We start from the raw sequence: 25,647 nt of genomic DNA on the forward strand, positions 1-25,647 counted from the left end.
GGAGGATTTTTAGTTGGTTGGTGTTTAGGCTGGGGGAGTAGCAATATGTAATAGTTTACTTTTTTGTTTTAAAGAAAACATTCTTAGTTGCTCATTAGAGAATAACTGTAGAAAGGTAAGCATAGATGCAGTAGACCTGTCGGGGGCTATTATAATAGCCCAGGAGAAAGATGATGGTAGCTTGATCTAGGTGGTAGCTATGGAAATAAAGAGAAGTGAATTCATTGGGCGTAAATTTTGGAGATAGTACTCAGTACTTATCTTTTTTAAATATATATAGAAATTTATGTGATTCATTTTTGGCTGGGTTGGGTCTTGGTTGATGCACACAGGCTTTCTCTAGTTGCAGCGAGCTAGAGAACCTCTGCATAGCATCCCCCATTATCAACATCCCCTACCAATGTAGTACATTTGTACAACTGATGAACCTACATTGACACGTCATTACCACCCAGAGTCCATAGTTTTCATTAGGGTTCACGCTTGATTTGTATATTCTAAGGGTTTGGACAAACGTATAATGACATGTATCAGTCCTTTAATATCAGCGTACTTTCACTGCCCTAAAAATCCTCTCTGCTCTGCCTGTTCACCCCTCCACAGTCTCAACCCTGGCAATCACTCATCCTTTTACTGTCTCCATAGTTTGCTTTCTCCAGCATGTCAAATAGTTGGAATCACACAGTATGTAGCCTTTCCAGATTGTCTTCTTTCACTTAGTAATGTGCATTTCAGGTCCTTCTGTGTCTTTTCATGGCTTCATAGCTCATTTCTTTTTAGCACTAAATAATATTCCATTGTCTGGTTGTACCATAGTTGGTTTATCCGTTCACCCACTGAAGGGCATCTTGGTTGCTTCCAAGTTTAGGCAGTTATGAATAAAGCTGCTATAAATATCCATGTGCAGGTTTTTAACGTAAATATAAGTTTTCAGTTCATTTGGATAAATAGTGAGGGCACTATTGCTGGATCCTACAGTAAGAATATATTTAGTTTCATAGGAAACCACCGAACAGTCTTCCAAAGTGGTGGTACCATCTTGGGAATTTCCTGGTGGTCCAGTGGTTAGGACTCTGCACTTCCACTTGCAGGGGGCACAGGTTCGATCCCCGGTCAGGGAACTAAATCCCACAAGCCACGTGGCTCAGCAAAAAAAAAGAAAAAAAAGAAAAAGGTGATGGTGCCATTACATTCCCACGAGCAATAAATGAGAGTTCCTACTGTTCCACATCCCCGTCAGCATTTGGTCCTGTCAGTGCTCCAGATTTTGGCCATTCTAATACGTGTGTAATAGTATCTTGTTGTTTTAATTTGCATTCCTTTGATGACATAAGATATGGAGCATTTTTTCATATACTAATTTACGGTCTGTATATCTACTTTTGTGAGGTGTCTGTCCAGGCCTTTTGCACATCTTTTTCATCAGGTTGTCTGTTTTCTTACTGTTGAGTTATTTTTTTCTTTTTTAAATAAATTTAGTTTATTTATTTTTGGCTGCATTGGGTCTTCATTGCTGTGCACAGGCTTCCTCTAGTTGCAGCGAGCAGGGGCTACTCTTTGCAGTGTGCGGGCTTCTCATTGCAGTGGCTTCTCTTGTTATGGAGCACGGGCTCTAGGCATGTGGGCTTCAGTGGTTGTGGCATGCGGGCTCAGTAGTTGTGGCTCACGGGCTTAGTTGCTCTGTGGCATGTGAGATCTTCCTGGACCAGGGATCGAACCTGTGTCCCCTGTGTTGGCAGGCAGATTCTTAACCACTGTGCCACCAGAGAAGCCCTTCTCCTTCACTTTTAAAGGATAATTTTTCAGCATTCCGAATTCTAGATTGGTAGGATTTTTTCTTTCAACAGTCTAAATATTTCACTACTCTCTCCTTGCTTGCATGGTTTCTGAGGAGAAGTTAGATGTAATTCTTATCCTTCCTCCTCTATAAATAAGGTGTTTATTCCCACAGGCTTCTTTCATGATTTTTTTTTCCTTTATCTTTGATATTTCATATTCCTGAAGGTTGAATATGATATGCCTAGGTGTAGTTTCTGGCATTTATTCTGCTTGGTCTTGGAGCTTCCTGGATCTGTGGTTTGGTGTCTGATGTTAATTTTGGAAAACTCTGGGTCATTATACCTCAAATACTGCTTCTTTTTCGCTCTCTCTTCTTCTCGTATCTCCATTATGTGTATGCTGCATCTTTTGTCATTATCTCACAGTCTTGGATATTCTGGGGTGTGTTTTTTTTTACCCATTTTTTTCTCCTTGCTTTTCAGCTTTGGTAGCTTCTATTGCTGTAGCCTCAAGCTCAGAGATTGTTTCCTCAGCAATGTCCAGTGTAGTAATGAGGCCATCAGAGGCATCCTTCATTTCTGTTACAGTGTTTTTGATCTCTGGCATTACCTTTTGATTCTTTCTACTTTACATCTCATTCATTACATTACCCATCTATTATTTCATGGCCTCCTTTTTTCATTAAACTCTTAGTATATTAACTATAGTTTAAAAAAAAAAAATCCTGGTCTGATAATTCCAGTATTCCTGCCATATCTGACAGGTTTTAGTGCTTCTTTATTCTGTGCAAACTGTGTTTTTTGCCTTTGAGTATGCCTTGTAATTTTTTGTTGCAAGGCAGACGTAATCTACTAAATAAAAGGAACAGCAGTAAATAGGCCTTTAGTGATATAGAAATGAGGTATGGGGGAAGGAAGACCATTCCATAGTCCTATGATAAGGTGTCACTCTTTTAGTGAGCCTTTGCCTCTGGACTAAGAACTTTACACCACATGCTTCTTAGTTTCCCCCCACCTCCTTGGGTGCGACAGGATGGTTAGAATGGGCTGGAGCTGGTTTTCTTCCCTCAAGTAGTTTAAGCTCTGATAAAATCCCAGCAACTTTGACTCCGGTAAAATAGCATCTCATAGATCAGGCCTTGTTAAGAAGGTCAGGAATGCTCTGGTGTATTACACAATGGTTCCTTTACCCCAGTCCCCACCAACCCCCCACCCCCGCTGGAAGCACACAGGGAATTTTCTCCAGTGTTCACTGTGAGGGCCTGTTCGAGCTCCTAGAGGTAAGACTCACCAAAGTGTGGAGTCCCTTTTATGACTGGGTCCCCCTAGAGTTTTTAAGAGAGGTCATGCTGAGCCTCCAACAGTTTGTCGCATCCAGTTCAGGATTTCCTCCTGGCATGGAGGTTTCTACTTAAGAGTTTTCTGCGCTGGCAAGTTGTGATTTTCTGTATCCACCTTTTTGTCTCTTTTTACTTGTTAGGATGGAGTGGCGACTTCTAAGTTCCTTACATGCCAAGCTGGAAACCAGAAGTCCCAAATTAATTTTTAATGTTTGTGTCACACAGGAGTTCTAGGTTCTGGATTTTATGGTTGCTTACTTTGGAAAATTTTGCCGTTTAACATTGGCTTTTCAGATGTTTTTGCTTTCTTAAGTTGCTTTTTTTGCTTTGCGTAGGTGGCACAGGAATGGAACAGCTCTCCAAACAAAGAGAAATTCCATCAGTTGCATTTACGAAAATTTCCTGCTGATTATAAAAAATACTGGGAGTTTGTGGGTGAGTTCTTTCTTATGTAACTTGGGCTCTATCATATAATAATTGGAGATTGCTATTTGAGGGAACATAATAAGTGCTTGCATTTTCTGGGATATAGGTTTCCTGAGGTGAATTTGTAAGCTCTTACAAAGAGTATGTTTAAAGTCTTTACTTAATGAGGATAATTACTGGGACAGTTATAAAATTCATGGTTTTAACCATTGTGCTAGCAGAATACCACAGGCCAAAGTGTCCCTAGATGCTGGGCAAGGGAGAGAGAAGGTGAGTGAGGGAGTTTGATTGGCGGGGGCGGAGGGGGTGTTGACATGATCGTGCGTACAGATTCTGAGTAAATCTCTCTGCCGTCTCTGCTCTCACTTCATGAGTTGTCTGGAGCAGGTGTCACAGTTATGTCTTAGTTATAAAGAAACCAAGCATTTAGAACCCTTTAAAATAAAAAGTATAAATTCTCCGTCTGTCTCCTTCCCCCTTGCAGTCCATCCCACTCCATAGATTCACTTAAGAAAAAAAGCGTGTACATATATTTGGGGGGGAAGGTATTATATGTTCACTGTAGATTATTCAGATAATATTAGCCAATAGTAAAATAAACATCACTCACAGTTCCCATCATTCAGAGATCATCTTATGAACATAGTATTGTATATCTTACTGCTAGACTTCCTATTCATCTGAGTGAAGGGTGGGTGGGTAGGGTTATTTTACCTAAGTGACTTTTTTCATGTATTTATTCAGCAAATATTTACTGACTTTATACTACCTGATAGTGTATGATTCTAGATGCTAGGTATGTAGCTGTGATGAAAACATAAAATTCCACCTTCGTGAAGCTTACATTTGACTTATTTTCATTTAGTCTATTATAAATGTCTTTTCAGAGATAAATAATAAGAGCATGTTCAGTGTTTGTAGTTATTCCATTGTAAGTGTATTCCATAGTTCTCTTTAACCAGTAATTTCTAGTTAGACATGTACATTACTTATGATTTTTTACTGTTACACTGAATAAATCCCTTTGCTAGATCAAACAGTGTGTGCATTTTAAGACTTTCGGTTCATATTGCCTCTGTCTACCAAAAAGAATACCATTTTCACTTCTGACATAAGAATGTAAGAATGTATCTCTTCTCATTTGCTAGTTTAAACTTATCCCTCAGTTTTATATGGAACATGTATCTCATTTGAAGTTGTAGTTTTTGTCCTCAAATCTTTATTGGTCTTTTATATTCTTGGGGGGGGGGGCGGATAATTGTCTGTTCATGCCTTTTGTCCTTTTTTTATCTCTTAGGGAGGTTATTTTCTTACTTGTATGCATTGTTAATTTTTTTTCAATTTCATTATTTGCTGTTCAGTTTCACATGCACTTTTTGAGGCAGACAATTTTTATCTTCACATGTTCAAAAATACCGTATTTATTTCTTTACTGTTCAGTTGGTTTTAGAAATCAGATAAATACTTCCATATTTTCTTGTAGTAGTTTTATATTTCTTTCTAATATTTAAATCACTGGTTTATCATCCATTTATCTTGATGGTATGATAGAATCACATAGCATTTACTCTTGTGTCTGACTTCTTTCACGTAACATGTCTTCGTAATTCATCAATTTTGTGTGCATCTTTGGTATTTTTTTCATTGCTGTGGTGGTATTTCAATATGTGACTGTGTCACAATTTTACTGTTGATGGACATTTTTATGATTATTATTTTAAAGAAGTTTTTTTTGTCAGTGCCATGCAGCTTGTGGGATCTTAGTTCCCCGACCAGGGATTGAACCCGGGCCACAGCAGTGAAAGCGCCGAGTCCTAACCACTGGATCGCCAGAGAACTCCCGTTAATGGACATTTTTTCAGCAGTTTAGGCCTGTGTGTCAGGGCTCTCCAAGTCCATGCCCAAGTTCAGTGATTCGCTAGGAGGACTCACAGGAATTATATTCATGCTCATGGCTGTGACTTACTATGGCAAAAGGATACAAAGCAAAATCAGCAAAGGGAAAAAGGAAACCAGGAGCAAGTTTCCAAGAGTCATTTCCCAGCGAAGTCACACAGGACACACTTAATTTTCCCAGTAGTGGGCTGCGACAACCCATGTGACACATTATCTACCAGGGAAGCTTAGAGACCCAGTGCCTAAAACACCCTCTGCCTAGCCCACATTCATGACTTTCACAAGTAAAGTGGGTGTTTGACATAAGCTGTAGAGAAAAAAATTGGCAAACAGGTAAGGTACAGTGAGCCATTGTCATCAGCAAATGATGAGAGCTGTCTGGAAAACCAAGTTCCCAGATTCCAAGGGGGCCAACCTTGTAAGCAGGCCTTTGTAATGAGAGCAGCCTCAGGCCTTCTTCTACACACAGCATTTTATGAATAATGCTACTATGGTCATTCATGTGTCTCTTCGTGTTATGCGAGGGCATTTTTGTGGAGTCTGTCTCCTGAAGTGGGTCTCAGAGTCTCAGGGTATTATGCATGAGCTTAACATGAGTAGATAATGCCAAGCTAGTCATGCAGAATGACACACCCCACCAGCGTATGGAAGTCACGTTGCTCCATGTCTCTGCCAACACATTTGTGTTGATTGTGCTGTTCATTTTAGCCATTGTAGTGTGTGTGTATTGATGGCCATTTGTGGTTTTATTTTGTAATATCCTGGCTATCAGTGAGATTGAGCACCTTCTCATATATTTAGTAGATGCTCAAGTAACCTCTCTAGGGAAGCACCTATTAAAGACTCTTGTTCATTTTCTGTTAGTTGTCTTTTCCTTACTGATTTGTAGCAAGTTCTTTATGCAATCTGGATATAAACCATCCTCCCACTTTGGCTTGCATTATGTCTCTCTTAGTGATGTCTTTAAAATTCTTATTTTATTCTTGTTTAGACTTTATTTTTTAACATAACAAATGCATCTGTGTATTTTTTATGGTTAATGGTCTGTGCCAAAGGTTTAAGAGACCTTTCCCTGCTGCAGGCCATAAATATATTATCTTAACATCTAGAACAGGTGTCAGCAAACCACAGCTTGCAGATCTACCCTGTATCCTGTTTTTATACTGCCCAAGAGTAAGGTTCTTACATTTTTTTAAGCTTTTGAAGAAAAGATGATGATGAATATGCAACAGACACCATGTGTAGCCTGCAAAGAAAAATCTGGCTCTTTACAGAAAGTTTGCCAATCCCTTTTCTAGAGGCTTCGCTGTTTTGCCGACCTGGAATGGATTTTGTACACGAGTAAGATGTAGGGGCCATGTTTCATTTTTTTTTCCCTAATGGAGATGTAATTACCCCAGTAGTGTTTATTGAAAAGATTATCCTTTCTCCATGGTCTGCAGTGTCATATTTGTTACAAATCTAATGTCCATTTAATGCACTCGCCTTTTTCTGGACTCCTTTCTTCTTTGTTGGATCATTTGCCTACCTTTCTGCCCATATCACATTGCTTAATTTTACTTAATTAAGCTTTATTATAAACATTAATGAGCAAGTCTGCTTACCTTGTTTGGCCTTAAGAGTACGTTGGCTATTCTTGTCCCTTTGCATTACCATGTAAGTTTTAGAGAAAAAAAAGATGTGGACATTTGTTAAGAATTGACATCTTTCTAATACTGATTTGAATACGATACATACTGTCAGTTATTTAGGTTTACTTTCAGTAATGTTTTACAGTTTTCTAGGGAGAGGTTTTGCAGATCATCATTGGTTAGATTTTTTTTCTTTTGGTGTCATAATTATTTAAGTGACTATCTCTAATAGAGATGGACCTAAAAATTCATAGTATTTTTGCTGATAATTCATTATTTTGTTGCTAAAGTATGAACCATGATTTCTTAATATTAGATAGCTAGACAGTGTTCAAGTTTTCCGTTTCCTCATAAAGAACAATTTATTTCAGCCTGCTTGAATTAAGATCCAAGTTAGGTCCACTCACTGACATTGTTAATATGTCTTCTTCAATTACAATTGTCTCCTTCATGGATCCCTCCCGCTTTGTAATTTATTTTTTGAAGAAATTGTGTTGTTGACCCTGTAGAATTACAGGGTCTGTGTCTGTGTCTTGCTGATAGCATCCCCCTGGTGGTGTTTAGTATGTTTTTCAGTCCTTTGTACTTTTTGTAAATTGATAGTTGGATCTAGAGGCTTGATCAGTTTCATTTGACCTAATATTTTTGGCAAAACTAGTTCATAGCTGAGGTTGGTGTGTTCCTTTATCAGGAGGTGCTTGATCTCTAATTTCTCTTTTTGTAATACTTATAACCGTTGATCCTTAATGCCTAGATTAATTATTTTACTAAAGGATACAAAATGGTGATATTTTTATTTGATCATTTCTTCATTTATTTGCTATTGTAGTTCTGTAAAGAAAAAGTGCTCCATTTTATTTGATTACTCAGTAGTATACTTTATAAAGAAGGGTAGAATAAGTATTGATACTTGACTCCTGACCAGTTTTCAAACTAATGACTTAATTCTCTGCAAGTGCTGGGTTGACCAGTGAACTTTAAAAAAATGTTTTCTCGTTATGAACACATGGACTTAAATACACTTGTTTCAAGTCTTTGTAATTGGTTTCTTCAAGTTGGCTCCTGAGCCCTTTAGACAGGCTAGTCTTTGAGAGCTTTCTTGCTACCTGATATAACCGATACCATCTATATGTTTTATCCTGTATGTGAGCTTTCAATTTTCTAAGTAGCCGTAGTATCTTTGGGTAGAAAAAGTTATTTCAAGATCAGTATTGGCATGTTATATGCTGTTTACAAGTAATACATGTAAACATAAGGATACAGAAAGGTTAGAAGAGGAAGATTGGAGAAAGCTACTCATGCAAACCCAACTAAAAGAAACTTGTTTTGCTCTGTTAATACCAGACTAAATAGACTTTACGGCAGAAGAGCATTATTTGAGATTAAAAGCGAGTATTTCACAATGATAGCAAGTTCAGTGAACAGAAGATAGGACCATTTTGAATACCTAATAACATATATAAAGAAAAAACTGATAGAACTAGAGTGTACTCTTTACATATATGTGAGACCTTTGAACCATTCATTTTTTCTTTTCTTTTAGTTTGGAAATTATACGTCAACTTGTACCTCTTTTGCCATTTAGTAGTTTAGGTGAAAACTTAGAGCGTACATGATTCAAAGTTTACAGATTTCATTGATACTTTAAGTGTCTCCATAGATAAGGCAAAATCTTAAAAAACTTTAACCCTGTTTATCTGTTCCACTTTGTATATTATTATTGTTACGTATTTTAACTCTATATTTTAAACTGTGTTATACATACAGTTGGTCCTCTGTATTTGCGGGATTTGCGTCATCGGATTCAAGCGTGGATTGAAAATATTCAGGGAAAAAAAATTCCAGAAAAACATGTTTGCTATGCACCAGCACCTATTTACATACCACTTATGTTGGATTTACAACTATGTCCATAGCGTTTGCATTGGATTAGGTATTATAAGTAATCTAGAGATGATTTAAAGTGTACTGGAGGATGTGCGTGGGTTATATGCAAATACTATGCCGTTTTACATAAGGGACATGAGCATCTGAGGATTTTGGTGCCTGCGGGAGTCCTAGAACCAATTCAAGGACTGTACTCTGTGTAGTGCCTTGTGCAGCCCTTTTTTGTTTGTTTGTTGATTCTAGTAGTTCATGTATTCTCTCCTGGTGCTTTGCTTATTTCTAATATGTTGGTCATTGTCTTTGGAAAGCTATTTAAAAAATAATCAGGGGCCTAGGATGATAGGATGTCCTCTTCCAGAGAGGATTTTTCTTTGCTTCTGCCAGGATTCTGGGAGTACTAGCAATGTGGGATCATCTTAATCCGGCTTAAAGGATTGAGCTTTCCTGAAGTACTCGGGTGAATTGAAGCTGCCTTCATTGTTGGGTGTAGTCCTTCATGGTCCCTACCTGAAGCTTGAGGGCTACCAGGATGCCTACTTTATCTATGCAGGCCCTGGACTCCAGTTTTTGTCTCTTTTTTTTGTACAAGGCTATCCCAGGTACTGCTCAAATTCCTGGCTGCCACTCCCTGAAGAGTTCAGATGTTTCTAGGGAAAATACTGGGCTGACCCTTACGGATCTCCACCTTGTTCTGGATCTCAACAGAGTGATTCTTCATTGTTGTATTTGCTCTCTGATGCCTTCAAATAGACATTTCTTACATGATGCATTTTTAAAATTCTTTTTTGACTTAGTAGTTCAGTCTACTTAATCCTAGTACTTCGTGCTTTGGTTCAGTATGTTGCTGCTGGATTTGGCAGTTGGTACTGAACTTTTTTTAATTTTAGAGCTTGCTCTGTTTTCCCAGCCCCATTTATTTTACTACTGTCCTTTCCCCCTTGTTTGAAATGCCACTAGTAGGCTCAAAATTCTTACGTGTACATGGATCTGTTTCCAGATTTTCTCTCGGGATTTTGAAAGCAGGGCACAAAAGTGAAAATTCCTTGATTAAAAACTAAGGTAAACTTCAAGGAAAAGAAATGTATTAGCTACTTTTGAATATTATGACTTCATCTATTTTGGCTTTGTAGCAGGTTTTAAGAAGACTTTTATAATGCTATGTGATCAATATTTGTCAATGCTGACTAGCTTAGACTATCATTTTGAAGTATGTACAAAGTCCGCTAGTGCTGTATACTTGCTTGAACTTAGTACAAGCGTTTAATATCCTTTAATCTCATGTAAAATAATTCTGTTAGAATAAATGCTGGCTTCTTCTTGTGTTATAGTTTATCTTGAGGAATGTGAACTAGCTAAACAGCTTCATCCAAAGGAAAATGATTTGGTGTTTTTGGTTCCTGAAAGAGTAAATGGAGAGAAGAAGGATATAGAGAGACATCGCCTGCAAGTTCCCCGTGAACATTACTGTGGCTATGTTCATACGTTCCGCCGCACTTCAGTCAGTAAGTACCTAATGAGACATGGAAGAGAAATCTGTCAGCAGCTCATCTTTTCATCTCCCTCTAAATTAGGCTTTACTAGCCATGTATTTGCTATACATTTACCAGCCCTCTATTTGCTGTCCATTTACCAGATGTATGTTTGCTCTATGTTTACCAGACTGTATTTGCTAGGTTGATTACTTACCATTCAGAGTCCTCTTTTAGTTTTTCTAGACTCAGCTGGAAAAGGCCCAGCACGTATTGCTTTAGACTTAGGATTTTAAAGCTTTCTTTTGTAATGTCTTCTCCTTCTAGTAAATTCCTTCATCTGTCAGTGTGTTTGTTATAAAACAGACAGTTTGCAAACCATCTGTTTGTTAAATCACATTCCAGCCTTGGTTTGGGGGCTAATTATTGATGAGCAGACCAAACACAGAACTAATTGTAAGGCAACTGGAGGGGTTTACTGTTTCATCACTCCCATCCATTGTGGTGTAGGGACTTCTCTCCCTAAGGTAGCATAACAAAAATAATGTTAGCTTGAATTTAAGGACTACTGACTGTGTGCCAGCCAGTGTGCCCTGTCCTTCCTGTACACATTTATCATCTTTTCCCAGAGCCCTGCAAAGCAGAATGGTTTGTTCCCTGCTCATTGGGAAATCAGAGTTCAGGGATGTTAAGTAACATATCCAAAGGCATCCTTACTATTAAACACTTGGTCCAGAATTGAAACCTAATTTTGTTTGACTACGAAGTCCACATGCTTGATATATGCCAAGCTGCCTTTTTGACATTGCTGCTCTCTTAGTCTCTGTTACGGGAAGAGAATATGTGATCATTATTCCTTCCCCTTTTTGTATCATACCTTAAAAATAGCAACAAAGCTCTTAGAGTTTAACATCGTGCCGCATCATAACTGGTGTGCCATGTCCACTATTGTGTGGTCAGAGCTCAGTTCTTTGTGCAAGATGCGTTGAGCACCAGGGATATCTAGCTTCATCTGTGCTTTCAACTCTTACAAGTGGTTACATTTGCCAAAGTTCTGTTTCTAAGATTTAGCAATGGTTTCTGTCTCCTTCCCGGAACTCCTCATGCATCCAACTACCTGACATCTCCATTTGGAGATTATTAGACATTTCAAACCTACTCCAAAAGGAAGCACTTGATTTACTGCCTGACATCTGCTGTTGCTCTGGTTTTTCCCCACTCAGCATGTGGGACCTCCATCCCATTCTTCCAGTTGCTCAGCCCAAAACCTCAGAGTCATCCTCGAGTCCTGCTTTCCCTCGCACGCTCCATCTAATGCATCAGGAAGTCCTGTCGGATCTTCCTTGGCCATATATCCTACATCCAAGTGCCACCTCTCCTGCTGCCTCCTGGCCCACGTGACCATTCACTTTTACCTAGATTTTAGCCTCTTAAGTTGTCTTCTTGTGCTTTTTCCATTGCAGTTTATTCTTCATTCGCGATAAGTGATTCTTTTAATGTGTGACTTAGCGTGTGTCACTTACCTGCGCGGAGCTGTCCCGTGCTCTTGACCTGACTCAGAGTCATGTTCAGAGTGGTTAACTGCAGAGCCCTCTGAAGTGTAGCTGCATTTACCATCTTGGTCTTCTAGCTCGCTTCTCCCTGCTTTTCCTTCTAGCCATTCTGGCCTTCTCCCTGTTGTGAAAATAATCCAGGCACCTTGCTGCCCCATTGTCTTTGCAGTTGCTGATTCTCTGCCTGTAACCCACTTTCCCCGGTTACGGGCATGGCTCACTCACTTAATGCCATGGCTCTGCTCAAATATCATATCAGGAAAACCTCCCCTGACTCTCCTGTCTACAACAACACTCCCTCACAACCCTCATCACTTCCTCATCCCCCTTCTCGGCTTTCTTCCTAGCACTTACCATCACCTGACATGTTTATTTGCTTATCTGCCCCCTTCTTCTAAAAAATAAGCCTCCAGAGGACAGGAATGTTGCCTGGTTCTTAGGAGGCAGTCAGTAGATACTTACTGAGAAAATTATTTAAATGATGTATAAAAAACATGTTACAGGGCTTCCCTGGTGGCGCAGCAGTTGAGAGTCCGCCTGCCGATGCAGGGGACGTGGGTTCGTGCCCCGGTCTGAGAAGACCCCACGTGCCACAGAGCGGCTAGGCCCGTGAGCCATGGCCGCTGAGCCTGCGTGTCCGGAGCCTGTGCTCTGCAACAGGAGAGGCCACAACATTGAGAGAGGGCTGCATACCACAAAAAAAAAAGTTACAAAACACCTTGTTCTGAATAACCTTTTTAACTGGACACTGTTATTCACTGGTAACTGAAATTGCTTTTTCTCCTTCTTGATAATAGTGCGTAATGGGAAATCTGAGTGTTCCCTTTCCATCCAGACTCAACATAATTTACCAGTCAATTTAAATGAATTCGTGAAATGTCTTGTAATCAGCTCTCTGGTGACTACACAGAGGAAGTTGAAAGCCATGTCTTTGCTGAGTGGTCGGAACCAACTGGCCAGAGCCGTTCTGAATCCAAACCCCATGGACTTCTGTACAAAAGATTTACTAACTACAGCATCTGAGAGAATTGTGAGTGACAGTCATTTGATAACAGGGAAAGTCAGAACATTTCATGTCAAGATGTTAAAGCATGTTATTTTTATCTGTCACACATTCCCTGTTGTCTACAACAAAGACATAGTCACCATGTGTGCCCAGTGACGTTTTTAGTGCTTAGTTTTCTTTAATATTGCAAAGTAGTTCTTTGTGTTAAGTTAGTCAGCTTACCTCAGGAAAAAAGGTAGAGTCCAAAAAGGAATTGAAAACATGCTTGCAGAGCAGCATTAAAATGTGAGGTGAACATCCTACTTAACTGTTTGTTAGGTAATTAAATACAGGAGTAAGAGGAGGTTTAATGGAATGACTTTTGCATTTGAATGATCAGTGGAGCATTGACTGGTACTGTTGTCAGTGTGACGACGAAGTTGTGATTTTTGTGTGAACACATATTTCTCATTGTTGTAAGAGTTGGGTGTAAGTTCCAGGAAATTAACACAGAGACAGGCGGAAGGAAAGGAATGTTATTTGAACCCCTGTCTTGTGTTAGGACTTTCATATGCATTTTCTCAGTCAGTTCCCACCCTCTAAGGAATCCCAGATTTAATGATTGTCAAAGCCTGAAGCCCAGAGAGGTTAGGAGTTTAGAGACCTAGCGTTTGAGTGAAACTGAGGTGTAGACTCAGATCTGACCCCAAATCCCTGTTGTTTTGACTGTATCACTTGTGTTAGGAAAGGAAGTCTTGGAATGTTTTTACTGTCTAAAGAGAGGATTGACTAAAATGGGAAGAACCACGGAATAAAAAGAAGAAAAGTACAAAACAGTTTATTGTGATCATCTTTATAAGAATCACAAATAAAAATATAGTTGTTGTGGTTGTAGGTGGACTGAGGCCTGTAGACTCATCAGTAGCTCTTTCCAGTAGTGAAAGTGGTTCTTAGATTAAGGGTCATTTTGGGGTTTTGCCTGATCATCACCAAAGCTTCTGTCTGACAAAGGTCAGCAGCAGTTCAAACAGATGTCTTCCACTCTCTCGCTCTCCTGTGCCATCCCAGGAAGAACCGCTCGTTCTCACTAGTGTCTTTTGTATAGATTGCCTACCTAAAAGATTTCAATGAAGACCAAAAGAAAGCGATAGAAACTGCATATGCCATGGTGAAACACTCCCCAGCAGTTGCCAAGATCTGTCTGATTCATGGACCACCCGGGACAGGAAAATCAAAAACCATTGTGGGCCTCCTGTACCGCCTACTGACAGAGGTAGAGTGTGCACGAGGGCATCTGTGCCCTTAATTGAGTATGTTGTTTTACTTTAACGTGTAAATAAGTACTAAAGTGTGTTTTTCCCTTCACTTCTGTGTATCTTTTTGATACTGTGTGGAACTATATCAGATAAAGCGGTAGCAGAGGTAGAGAAGGTTATAAGAAATAAAAGGAACAGAAAATGTTATCTTGTGTGAAACTAATTCTATGGGCTAGAATAGTGGTCTTCGGGCTTTATTATAGGTCACGGCTAATCCCAGGAGACAATCTTGAATGTATTCCTGGGTTACATTTTGGATTGAACATTGAATAAAATAAGTGGATAGTAAGGTAAGGCTCAGAGAAGTTAGATTTTATGCCAGAGTAATTTTTTTTTTTTTTTTCGGGCACACCATGCGGCATGTGGGATCTTAGTTCCCCGACCAGGGATCAAACCTGGGCCCTTGGCAGTAAGAGCACTGCGTCCTAACCACTCGTTGGCCAGGGAATTCCCGGCCAGAGTAATTTTTTAACATCAGTGTAAGATGTAGGTGCTTTTATTTACTTTTAACTATTTATTAGGGGAACTTTCAAATATATGTGACAGTAGAGAAGAACTATAACACTGCACAATAGAGCTTATCAGTATTGTTTGTTTTTTTTTGTTTGTTTGTTTATTTGTTGCAAATTGTCGAACCAGAAGAGGGGGCATTCAGATGAGAACTCCAATGCCAAAATCAAACAAAACCGTGTCCTTGTGTGTGCACCTTCCAATACAGCTGTTGATGAACTTACGAAAAAAATTATGCTTGAATTCAACGAGAAGTGTAAAGACAAGAAGAATCCTTTAGGTATGATACTTATGTGGGCTTTTCATTTGTTTTTGTTTTCAGTGTTTAGTGTGGTAACTTTGAATGACAAAGAGCAAGCCAGTTCTGGTCATTTTTTCTACTTGAGGCTGTGGCCCATGTGTACTTACTGCTTTGTTTACTGAATATTTTGGAGCATTTATTCTGTGTCAGGCCCTGTGCCGTTTGAAACACCTTAGAGCAGCCCTTGATTCAGTTGTGTAGGGGTTAGGGAAGACTTTTAGAGGAAATGATATCTAAGATGAAACTTGGAAGAGCAATGAGGAAGTGAAGTGGGGAGAGGACTCTGGTGGAACTTACTGTACATAAAAAGGACCAGAAGCCAGAGAACCGTGGATGGTTCAGTCTAGCTAGAATATAACGAGGTCCACCAAGGCAAGGGCTTTTAAAAATGTGTTCATTGTAGTAACCCCCGTGCCTGGAACAGTGCCTGGCACTCAGTTGGGACTTAGTAGATGTTTAGTGACACAAAAGCTAGAGCAGTCATCACTTATGGTTACCGAGTGCTCACTATGTGTCAGTACTCAGAGTAATCCTCTGAGCCATGCAATAAATAACCTATCTACATTTTATAGGCGGAGAAGCTGAGGAGTTGAGATGTAAAGTATACCACAGGGACAAGTCTTTTCAGTACAGTTGACAGATTGAAGAGCATTGCCACCGAGGATTCGGAATGCTTGAGCGAATGTGTAAAGTCATTTCTGTGCCCTTAACCTTAACACCTCCTCTCACACCAGCCATCCTGAGTGGCGTGGTTATGGCTCTGGGTCGGGCTGCTCTTCTAAGCACATGTATCTCGTCTTCCCTAAGCAAATTTTATTTTCCTTGATGTTACCTGGCAGTGACCTAAATCAGTTAAGATTCAATTAGGCTTCAAATAATAGACACTCCAACTACAGTGGCTTAACTATGATAGAAGTTTATTTCCTGCTTACTCAGAAGCCCAGAGATGGGCAGCTGAGGGATGATACTGGCGTGATGACTCTACTTCCGAGTCTTCAGAGACCTAGGGTCTTTCTACCTTGTTGCTGCACTACGTGGGACCCCCCCACTCCTTAGTGCACCTCATGGTCAGAAACAGCTGCTCCAGCACCAGTAGTCCCATCTAGCAAGTGCAAGGAAAAAGGGACAGATATACTAGCTGTGCTTTAAGGAAAGTTCTGAGACGCTGCCAGTAGCACCTCTGCTTATTTCCTTTTGGCCAGAACTCAGTCCCGTGGCCACACCAGCTGCAGGAGCAGCCAGGATGTGTCGTCTGTCTTCGCAGGGATCACACATATTTCCCCTTTTATTGCACATGTATTAGCTACATCTAGAGGTCATTTGCCTTTAAAACTGAAAATGCATTGTGAACGGCAACTTTTCTACTCACCATTATGTTTGTGAGAACTATGACTTTATGTATCGCTGTATATGGATACGGTCATTCATGTTAACTGCTATAGGGTGTCTCATCTATGAGTGCACAGTTCATTCGTTATCCATTGATAGAAATGTAAGTTCTTTCCCTTTTTTTTTTTTTGTTATTTCAAACTTAATTCCTGTACTTGTGCCTGTTTCTCCAGTGCAGGATGAAAACGTTTACTGCCGTGACTGAGTTGTATTGTGTTGTACTGTACAGCAGCTGAAGGGAGTACACTGGAGTACTGTGTTCTTACTCACGTCTCCTGAGTATTCATACAGGCTGCTAGGGCAGTGCTTTCACACTGTGGCTTGTGACCAGTTAGTGGATTGTGAAATCAGTTTAGGGAGATCAGAACCAGCATACTTACACAAGATAAGATAGAACAGAAGAGAACAGAAAAGATTAGAGTGTAGGTAGTGAGGGGTAAAGTATTGTTTTGTGAAACCTGTTTTATTGGTGAGGTATGAGTGTACTGGCTTTCAATGTGAAGTGTACCTCATACTATAGATCACGGTCAAAAGAGTTTATAAAAACACTGGTCTAGTGTATATATACCTAGAAATGAGAATGCTGGGTTGAAGGATTTGTGCTGATTCTAGATAGTGCCCGGTTCTGCTCCAAAGTAGTTGTATCAAATTATACAACCGAGAACAGTTCCCGTGTGGTTTTCACTTTCCTTTCCCTGAGGGAGGGTAATAAGCCCTTTTTCAGGTGTGGGCTGACAACACGAGAAGGCTGGGACGAAGGTGGCACAAGTGTAGTGTCTAGGTTGGATTTTTAATATTTTTGTTAGAGAGAAAATGACATCTCTTGTCAGTAAAGACGGCTTTTTTCTTCTTATTCAGTACTTTCATTTTTGCTTCTTTTCACTATGTCCAGTGGTCCTGGGTGTCCTTTACAGAAATACCTTGGACATCTCACCATTAAGTGTGATGTTTGTTCCTGGGGTTTGGTATATACGCTTTTATCAGGTTAAAAAAGTCCCCACCTAATTAGAGTTTTTTAATGAATGGGTGTTGAATTTTACTGCATGCAGTATTTTTTCCTTCATATACCCCTCCCCCTCACCATATGGCAGTGCAAGCACAGAGTCCTAACCAGGGAATTCTGCTTTTCTTTTCTTTCTTTCTTTCATTCTTTCTTTTCTTTCTTTTCCTTTCCTTTTTTTTTTTTGTGTGTGTGGTACGCTGGCCTCTCACTGTTGTGGCCTCTCCCGTTGCGGAGCACAGGGTCTGGACGCGCAGGCTCAGTGGCCATGGCTCCCGGGCCTAGCCGCTCCACGGCATATGGGATCTTCCCGGACTGGGGCACAAACCTCTGTCCCCTGCATCGGCAGGCAGACTCTCAACCACTGCGCAACCAGGGAAGCCCCTTTTCTTTTCTTTCTTTTCTTCTTTCTTTCCATACCCCGAGGCTTAAGGGATCTGAGTTCCCCGACCAGGGTTTGAAACCAGGCCCATGGCAGTGAAAGTGCCGAGTCCTAACCACTGGACTGCCAGGGAATTCCCTACAATGCTTTACTAATTTGAAAATACCTTTGATTCCTAGAATAAGGTCTGCTTGGTTGTGTACTATTATTTTTTTACCACATTGCTGGATTGCTATTGATTTTTTTAACTGACGGCAGCCTATAATTTTTCTTTGTCATATCTTTGGTTTTAGTATTGAAGTTATACAGACTTTAAAAATGAAGTTATACAGGGCTTCCCTGGTGCCGTAGTGGTTGAGAGTCTGCCTGCCGATGCAGAGGACATGTGTTCGTGCCCTGGTCCGGGAGGATCCCACGTGCCACAGAGAGGCTGGGCCCATAAGCCATGGCGGCTGAGCCTGTGCGTCTGGAGCCTGTGCTCCACAATGGGAGAGGCCAGAGCAGTAAGAGGCCCGTGAACCACAAAAAAAAAAAAAAAAAAAAAAAAGAATTTATACAGACATTTATTTGGGATGTTTCATATATGACAGGGAATTACCTGTTACTTGAAGGTTAATTTGTTTTTAGTGTTGTTTTTTGGGGGGCTTCTTGTTTGTTTGTTTTTTGTCTGTTTTTTGACAGATGGGTAAGTTTCTGTGTGCTGAATGTCTTTAATTGTTGGTTTATTCAAGTTTTCTACATTTGAGTGAGTTTTGCTAATTCATATTATTCAAGAAAAATCTCCACTTCACCTTAGGTTTTCAAATATATTGGTATAACATTGTTCACTGTATTCTCATTTTTAAAATCTCAACTGTATTTTGGTTGGGTCACCTTTGTCATTCTCTGTATTATGTGTTTAGGCTCTAAGTCCACATGTGGCATGGGCCTATAGTTGGAAAGTCCTAGAAGAGAGTTTTTTTTCCCAGCTAAGCCCAGGCCAAGATAGATTCATGTCGTTTTCATCCCTCCACCTCTTCCATGCCCTCTTGCTTTCTAGTGGACGTTAAAATCCAAGCCCCCATTATACAATTTCTATATGTTGATTGGAATGGTAGTTTTGCTGATGTAGATATTTGTCAAACTCTGTAGAACTAAGGATTTTTAAATCTCTGCATTTGATTGTATGTAAATGAAAAAACAAACACCTAAGCATCTAGAGAGTGACCAGCCCTCACCCTGTTCCCTCCAGGGAAGCCACAGCAGCTCAGGGGCTTTCACCTCTGTTTTTCACCTTTCTCTTTGTTTTTGGCCCCTAGGAATTTCTCTTACATCCTTCTGAGCTCACCCTGCAATTTAAAGGATGTCTGTTTTAATTTCTGGAGCATTTTTAGATGCTTATAGTGGCTATAAATCTCATCCACCTTTCTGGTAGAAACACAAGTTAGCAATTTTGACACCTTCAAGTAAATGTTGGTCAGAGAAGATGGCTTCAAATTTTAGAAGAATGAGCTGAACTAGGAACAAAAATATGTGTGAACAGCTGTATAATGAGTTCATTTATTCATTCAGTGTATGTTTATTGTACTTACGTGCCAGCTGCGGTTCTAGGCTGTGACCAAAACAAAACCTGGTTCTTATGGGACTTGGATTCAGTGGAAGGAGATAGCAAACAAGTATGTGATGTGTCAGATTGGGATAAGTGCTAATAAACGCTGCATGATTGCTATAGTTTAGTAGTTCAGTGAAGCAGTGGGAGACTTTTAGATTAAATAATATCTGAAATGTGCTAACCTAAAATTAAAATGTGGTTAATAAACCAGTTAAATGATGCTGACAGTTTTTGGAATTACCATATTCCAGAATTTCCAGCATCTTGTGTCCCTTAGATCCTGGAGTGGCATTGTGATGTGGAACAGTGTTTCAAAACCGTGGTTCTCAGTATTCTGCAGAAAAGCATTTGATGGTCCTGTAAGATTCTGTTTGGGGAATTCAGACCTGCATTAATAGAGAAAAGTCTTCATCTTCGAAATATCCTATGGTCAAGAAATTTGTTTTATTTTCACTCGCCATTTCCCAAATACATTTTACCATGGAGTGATGTATAGAACATAGTTTGAGAAGCATTAGTGTAATAGAATCTCAACTCTGCAGTGTACTGCTTGTGCAACCTCAGTAGCTTTTATTAGGTGGAAATAAATTCTTGCCTTATAGGATTCTTATGAAGCAAATCTAAAAGAATGTGTGTGGAACCTCTAGCGCAGTTCCAGGTATTTGGTTGATTAATAGTTCATGTTAGCTCCTTTCTCTGATTGTTAATATATTTGCTTAGAAATAATTATTATGTACAGAAATTGACAGCATTCTTATTAACCTCTAAGTGTGACTTCTATCAACAGGAAACTGTGGAGATATAAATTTAGTACGTCTAGGTCCAGAAAAGTGTATTAATACTGAGGTCCTAAAATTCAGTTTGGAGAGCCAAGTTAACCACAGAATGAGTAAGTACTGAATAAAGGTATATATAAATTGATTTCTGTTTCTTTTTGTATGGTAGAAAATGGCATGGGCATTAAAGGTAATTTGGAGACCCTAGAAGTAGTCTAGTTTTGAAAGCTAGTTTTTCTTCTCATTTGTATGCATATGTGTGTATTTGTTAGAATCAACAGCTTTTTATCTTTTTTTTAAAGAAAAAGACTTACCTTCTCATATTCATGAGATTCACAGAAGAAAGGAATTTCTAGATCATCAACTAGCTGAACTTTCTCGCCAGCGTGCTTTATGCCGAGGTGGAAGGGAACTACAGGTATCTAAACATGTCTTGATCAGTGTTTTTTAAAAGCTCATAGATAAACTAGTTGGTGAGTATTTGATGCCATTCTTTCATTGTGGAATAGCATAATTTGTGTACAAAAATGTACACAGAGATGGTATGCCTTACATTAGGGGTTAAACTTTTTTTAAAAGAACAAGATAGTAAATATTTCAGACTTTGCAGGCCACGTGCAGTCTGTTTTAGCCACTGAACGCCACTGTTAATAGCATGAAGGCAGAGTAGATAACACGTAAGTGATGCCCCAAGGGTTGGCCTGCTTAAGCAGAAAGCGTACCTGCAGTACTCTGAACAGAACTGAATCATACACACTATTAAGAATTTATTGGACTTCCCTGGTGGTCCAGTGGTTAAGAATCTGCACTTACACTGAAGGGAGCTCAGGTTCGATCCCTGCTCAGGGAACCCTAGTTCCTCATGAGCATCCCTCATGCTGCACAGGGTGGCCACAAAAAATAAAAGAATTTATCAAATTAGCACCTACTGATTGAAGCATGGGGTGCTGGTTGTCGGGTTGCTGGACAATGAGCTGATGTTTAAAAACAGACCACAAGAGAAAGCGAAATAGAGAAGTTTATTTTCACAGGTCTTGAGGGAGGTATAAGGCATGTCTCGTGGGGCATGACAGGCAGGTCAAGGGAGAGTGCAGACAGAGAGAGGCAGGCCCTGGCGCACATGTCATGATCAGAGTCCATGCGTGGAGTACTTTGGGGTTCCCAGGCTAGGGCTGGATTGGCCAATTTTAACTGAAAGAGCAGGGTTTTGGTAAGTAGCTTAGAGGGTCTCTTATCTAAAGGGCATATAAGGGGAAGGCACTGGATGGCAGAGGAGACTGTTGATCACAAGAGCTTATGTTGGCTGGTGGGCCGGTGACTCCACGGGCTGCCATCTAGGGCGTGCATGTGTGTGAAGGGGCCTAGTGTTAGTTTGGGGTCTCTGCAGGCTGCTTGGCCAAACAAAATGGATGCCAGGGCATCAGTACCATGGAGTAGCTTAGCTAAACTCTGACACACAGCAATACAGAAAGACTGGTATAGAGAAAACACACTGGGTGAATCAGTTTTTCATTGGTAAAGTACTGGCTCACCCTTTTGAAATGTGAGGCAGTCCATTGGAAAGCATTTTAAAATGCTTAATTTAATTTTAATGATGGCATTCTGATTTTTTCCAGAGGCAAGAATTAGATGAAAAAATGGCCAAAGTTTCACAAGAAAGGCAGGAGCTTTCTTCTAAAATTAAAGAGGTAAGTAGTTCACGTGTAGCACTTTACTGGTATTACTTTTTCTTTTTTAAAATTATGAAATAGTTCAGACAACCTGTGGTCTTTTCTCAATTACATTTAAAAATTTGGGGGAATTCCCTGGCTGTCCAGTGGTTAGGACTCTGCTTCCATTGCAGGGGGTGTGGGTGTGATTCCTGGTCAGGGAACTAGATCCCATGTGCTGCAACTAAGAGCCCGCATGCTACAACTAAAAGATCCCTCATGCTGCAACTAAAAGATCCCACACGCTGCCGGGAAGATCCCACATGCCACAACTAAGACCCAGCGTAGCCAAATAAATAAATAAATAAGTAACTATTTGAAGATACAGGAAAAAAAAAATACACATCTGAATTCAGGTAGAGTGACAGTGGCTGGGATGTGCCCCAAGAAATATAAGCACCTTTTTTCTCAGTTTTTGGCTGAAAGCATACACTCCTTTTACTTGTTTCTGATCACAAAAAATCCTTCTATAACATGTATAACTTTTCCCAGTTTTCTTTGGATATAAAAATATCAACTAACATTTATATTGGTCAAAGCTAGAATGAGCCAGGTGTGTACCCCATCATCAGCATGCAGCCCTTAATGAAATGAATTGGCGGTCAGGGAAAGAGAGGGTAATACTCAACCGGTAATGGTATTTGTATTTTTGAGCTGTGGTTTTCCTCTTGAATGTATTATTGACCTTCTCTGTGTGGCTAAATAAATATAATTGAACTTAATGTGTATTTCCACTAGCAGTTTGTTTATTTAAATCAAAAGTTATGTGGAAAGCTTTTTATTAAAACTTTAAGCTGAGCCCAAAATTAATCTTCCCACATTTAAGGATGAAGTCCATGTTTACCTGTATTATGGTTTTTGCCGCTGATCACATTGTTCTGTGGGCCATTAAATTAATTGTCCTTGGCAGTTTTACTCATTAGATAGCTGAGAGGAGAGGTATGTGACAGTTAACATGTGAGCACCAGAAGGCCACAGTTGCCACCCTCTCTTCACATACATGCCTTGGCCTCCATGGTTGAATCTATCACATGTTCAGGGATGATTCACGACAGCTTTTTCAGGAGGGGAGATAGGCTACCTGAATCTATGATGAGAGTACTAGTTTATTAATTTGAACACTGAATGATATGCATTGTGAGGTGTCATTCATACTGTTAGTCTCCATCACAGTTTATTCCATTATAGTCTGGACCAAGGTTGTTGGATTCCACTGTGGAACTAGAATGCTTGTCAGTTTCACAGGCGTTTTTGTTGGTACTATCCCTTATAAAAGAACAATATTACATACTTAAAAACTAACAGCAAAGTGTATGTTCAGGCTTAGTTCTGATCCTGGTTTTACTCAGATAATTGCTTCACAACTCAGTAGAATTACTTAATCTTTGCTTATTCTGATACCTTCCCTCATACGTCAGGCTGTAAGAATTGTAATCCACTTCGACCAAATTAAACCTGAATAAATTTTTCTTAATGTGCTTATTATTAACTCATGTTCTGAGATTAGACTCCACTGCAAAGTGTTCTTTTTGGTGGCTTCTGATTATCTTGAATGTTTCTTCTCTTTTCTAGGCTTGAGGTTCCTACCTAACATTTACTAGACATTATTCTGCCACATAATAAGTGTAGTTAAGAATTTATATACAACTGAATGTTGATGAACTTTTATTCTCTTAGGTTCAAGGATGCCCACAAAAGACACAGAACATCATCATCTTAGAGTCCCACATCATCTGCTGCACACTGAGCACGAGTGGTGGTTTGCTGCTCGAGGCTGCTTTCCGTGGGCAAGGGGGTGTCCCCTTTAGTTGTGTCATTGTTGATGAGGTCAGTAAGCAGTCGGCCATACAGCTTTGCTAGGAGTAAGGAGTAAGTCTTAGATGAAGAGTGGCTGCCGAGATGTTGACAAAGTGGTCTTTGCATCTGATTTTGACCTGCCATTACATATGTATTCTCTTATGTTGAAATACGCTGCTAATGACCCACCACGATGAAAATTGCTTTTTCAGTATCGGGACTGTAGTCTTAGAGATTCCTGATTGTTCTTCATAAAATCCCTCCCAAGGATTATTCTAGCTCCTGCTTGGGATATCTCTGGTTACCTTTTTTTTTTTTTTTTTTTGCGGTACGTGGCCCTCTCACTGTTGTGGCCTCTCCCGTTGTGGTGCACAGTCTCTGGACGCACAGGCTCAGCGGCCATGGCTCATGGGCCCAGCTGCTCCGCGGCATGTGGGATCTTCCCGGACCGGGGCACGAGCCCGTGTCCCCTGCATCGGCAGGCGGACTCTCAACCACTGCGCCACCAGGGAAGCCCTCTGGTGACCTTTTGAAGCATTTTTAATATAACTCTGGACAGCTCTGAGCCACCGTATTTTCAGCTAACATCTTTATTTCTACTTCATTCATTGAGCAAACATTTATTGGGTACCTACTGTTTGCCAGAATGTAGAGCCAGAAGACAAAAGAGATGGAAAATGAGGTACAGAGAACCCATCCAGGAGATCCAAGATCCAGTATTCACCAAAACGAAGGAATAGAAAAGGTGGAAGTGATGAAATAATTGAAGGAAATGCCATTGAATTGAAAAGAAGCTTGAGTCTTGCAACTGAAGCGGCCTACTGAGGAGCAAGGAAGAGAGAGGGGGTGGGGCACACAGACACACAGTCCCCCCAGGCATGTGCCCAGCAGGGACAAAGAAGACAAACTGGGGACATGACATGGCCCTTCTTGCTTATGGGCTGCTTCCCAGGTGGTAGTGGCACCTGAGTGGTGGCTGACTTCAAAACGTGTGTGGGTCTTTTTCCCCCGCTTCGGCATTTAGAATGTTTTTGTTGTTTTGTTTTCTAACCAAAGGAAGTTCTTATTTTTGATCTTTGGTGCAGAAGGAGAAAGTGTATGTTTCTGAATGGTTAGGACACTTGTGAATTGGATAGACTGTATATGGATAAATAAATAATAGAGATAATTCTGATTATGTCTCCATTCTGTACTCTCTTACCAAGGCCGGACAGTCTTGTGAAGTTGAAACTCTTACTCCACTCATACATCGTTGCAACAAGCTCATCCTTGTAGGAGATCCTAAGCAGCTCCCTCCCACAGTCATTTCTATGGTATGTTTTTTCACATTCGTGTTGCTTTAAAGTGGTAGGGGCTTGTTTGGGTTTTTTTTTTTTTTTTTGGGGGGCGGCGGGGCGGTCTTTCTTGGATCATCATCTCTTATTTGCAAGGATAAATAGGGAATGGCTGAGAAAAGAGAACCACTGTTGAGAGCCTTCATAGTGAAAGTCTCCGGAAATGTTCCTTTGTTCATAATGTGCTTATGTGTGTGTGACAGGAGCAGTGTGAGTGTCACAGACCAGAAGTTTAGGAGGAGGATGTCCCATGTGCAGTGGGCTGTTCCTTTGGGAAAGGCAGTGTGCAGCTGTTCTAAGGGCTGTATCTGATTTATTTTAGTAACATAAACACCAAAACAATAATAATAGAAAAACTTTAAAAGCAGGGAATAGAATCCAACCTCCTGATTTATCTTTCAATATGTGCAAATTTGAGGAAAACAGTATAAAGAGAAATTATTCTTACAGTAACGTTTTCAATTTTAGGATTCTGTATCCTATAGCACAGGAAAATGCCGGTGTCCCTCACATCCTCTGAAAGGGAAGGTGGTGAAAGGAAAGAGGTTGTGGGCTGTGCTTGTGGGAAGATGAGCAC

General features: G+C 40.1%; 1 protein-coding gene across 1 annotated transcript in view; it reads left to right on the top strand.

The window, feature by feature from the left end:
• The window catches only part of LOC308611145 (putative helicase senataxin), a 61,570-nt gene that overhangs the window by 21,426 nt on the left and 14,497 nt on the right, over positions 1-25,647 (top strand). Inside the window, exons 9-18 of the mRNA XM_081260040.1 lie at positions 3,454-3,553; positions 10,287-10,460; positions 12,778-13,010; positions 14,071-14,238; positions 14,921-15,071; positions 20,242-20,343; positions 20,533-20,648; positions 21,847-21,918; positions 23,617-23,766; positions 24,942-25,049. Of these exons, the coding sequence (XP_081116166.1) occupies positions 3,454-3,553; positions 10,287-10,460; positions 12,778-13,010; positions 14,071-14,238; positions 14,921-15,071; positions 20,242-20,343; positions 20,533-20,648; positions 21,847-21,918; positions 23,617-23,766; positions 24,942-25,049 (1,374 nt within the window). The remainder of the gene's footprint in view (positions 1-3,453; positions 3,554-10,286; positions 10,461-12,777; positions 13,011-14,070; positions 14,239-14,920; positions 15,072-20,241; positions 20,344-20,532; positions 20,649-21,846; positions 21,919-23,616; positions 23,767-24,941; positions 25,050-25,647) is intronic.

This window comes from Mesoplodon bidens, assembly GCF_964165515.1.
Source record: "Mesoplodon bidens genome assembly, contig: HAP1_SCAFFOLD_210, whole genome shotgun sequence".
Taxonomy (NCBI): Eukaryota; Metazoa; Chordata; class Mammalia; order Artiodactyla; family Ziphiidae; genus Mesoplodon; species Mesoplodon bidens.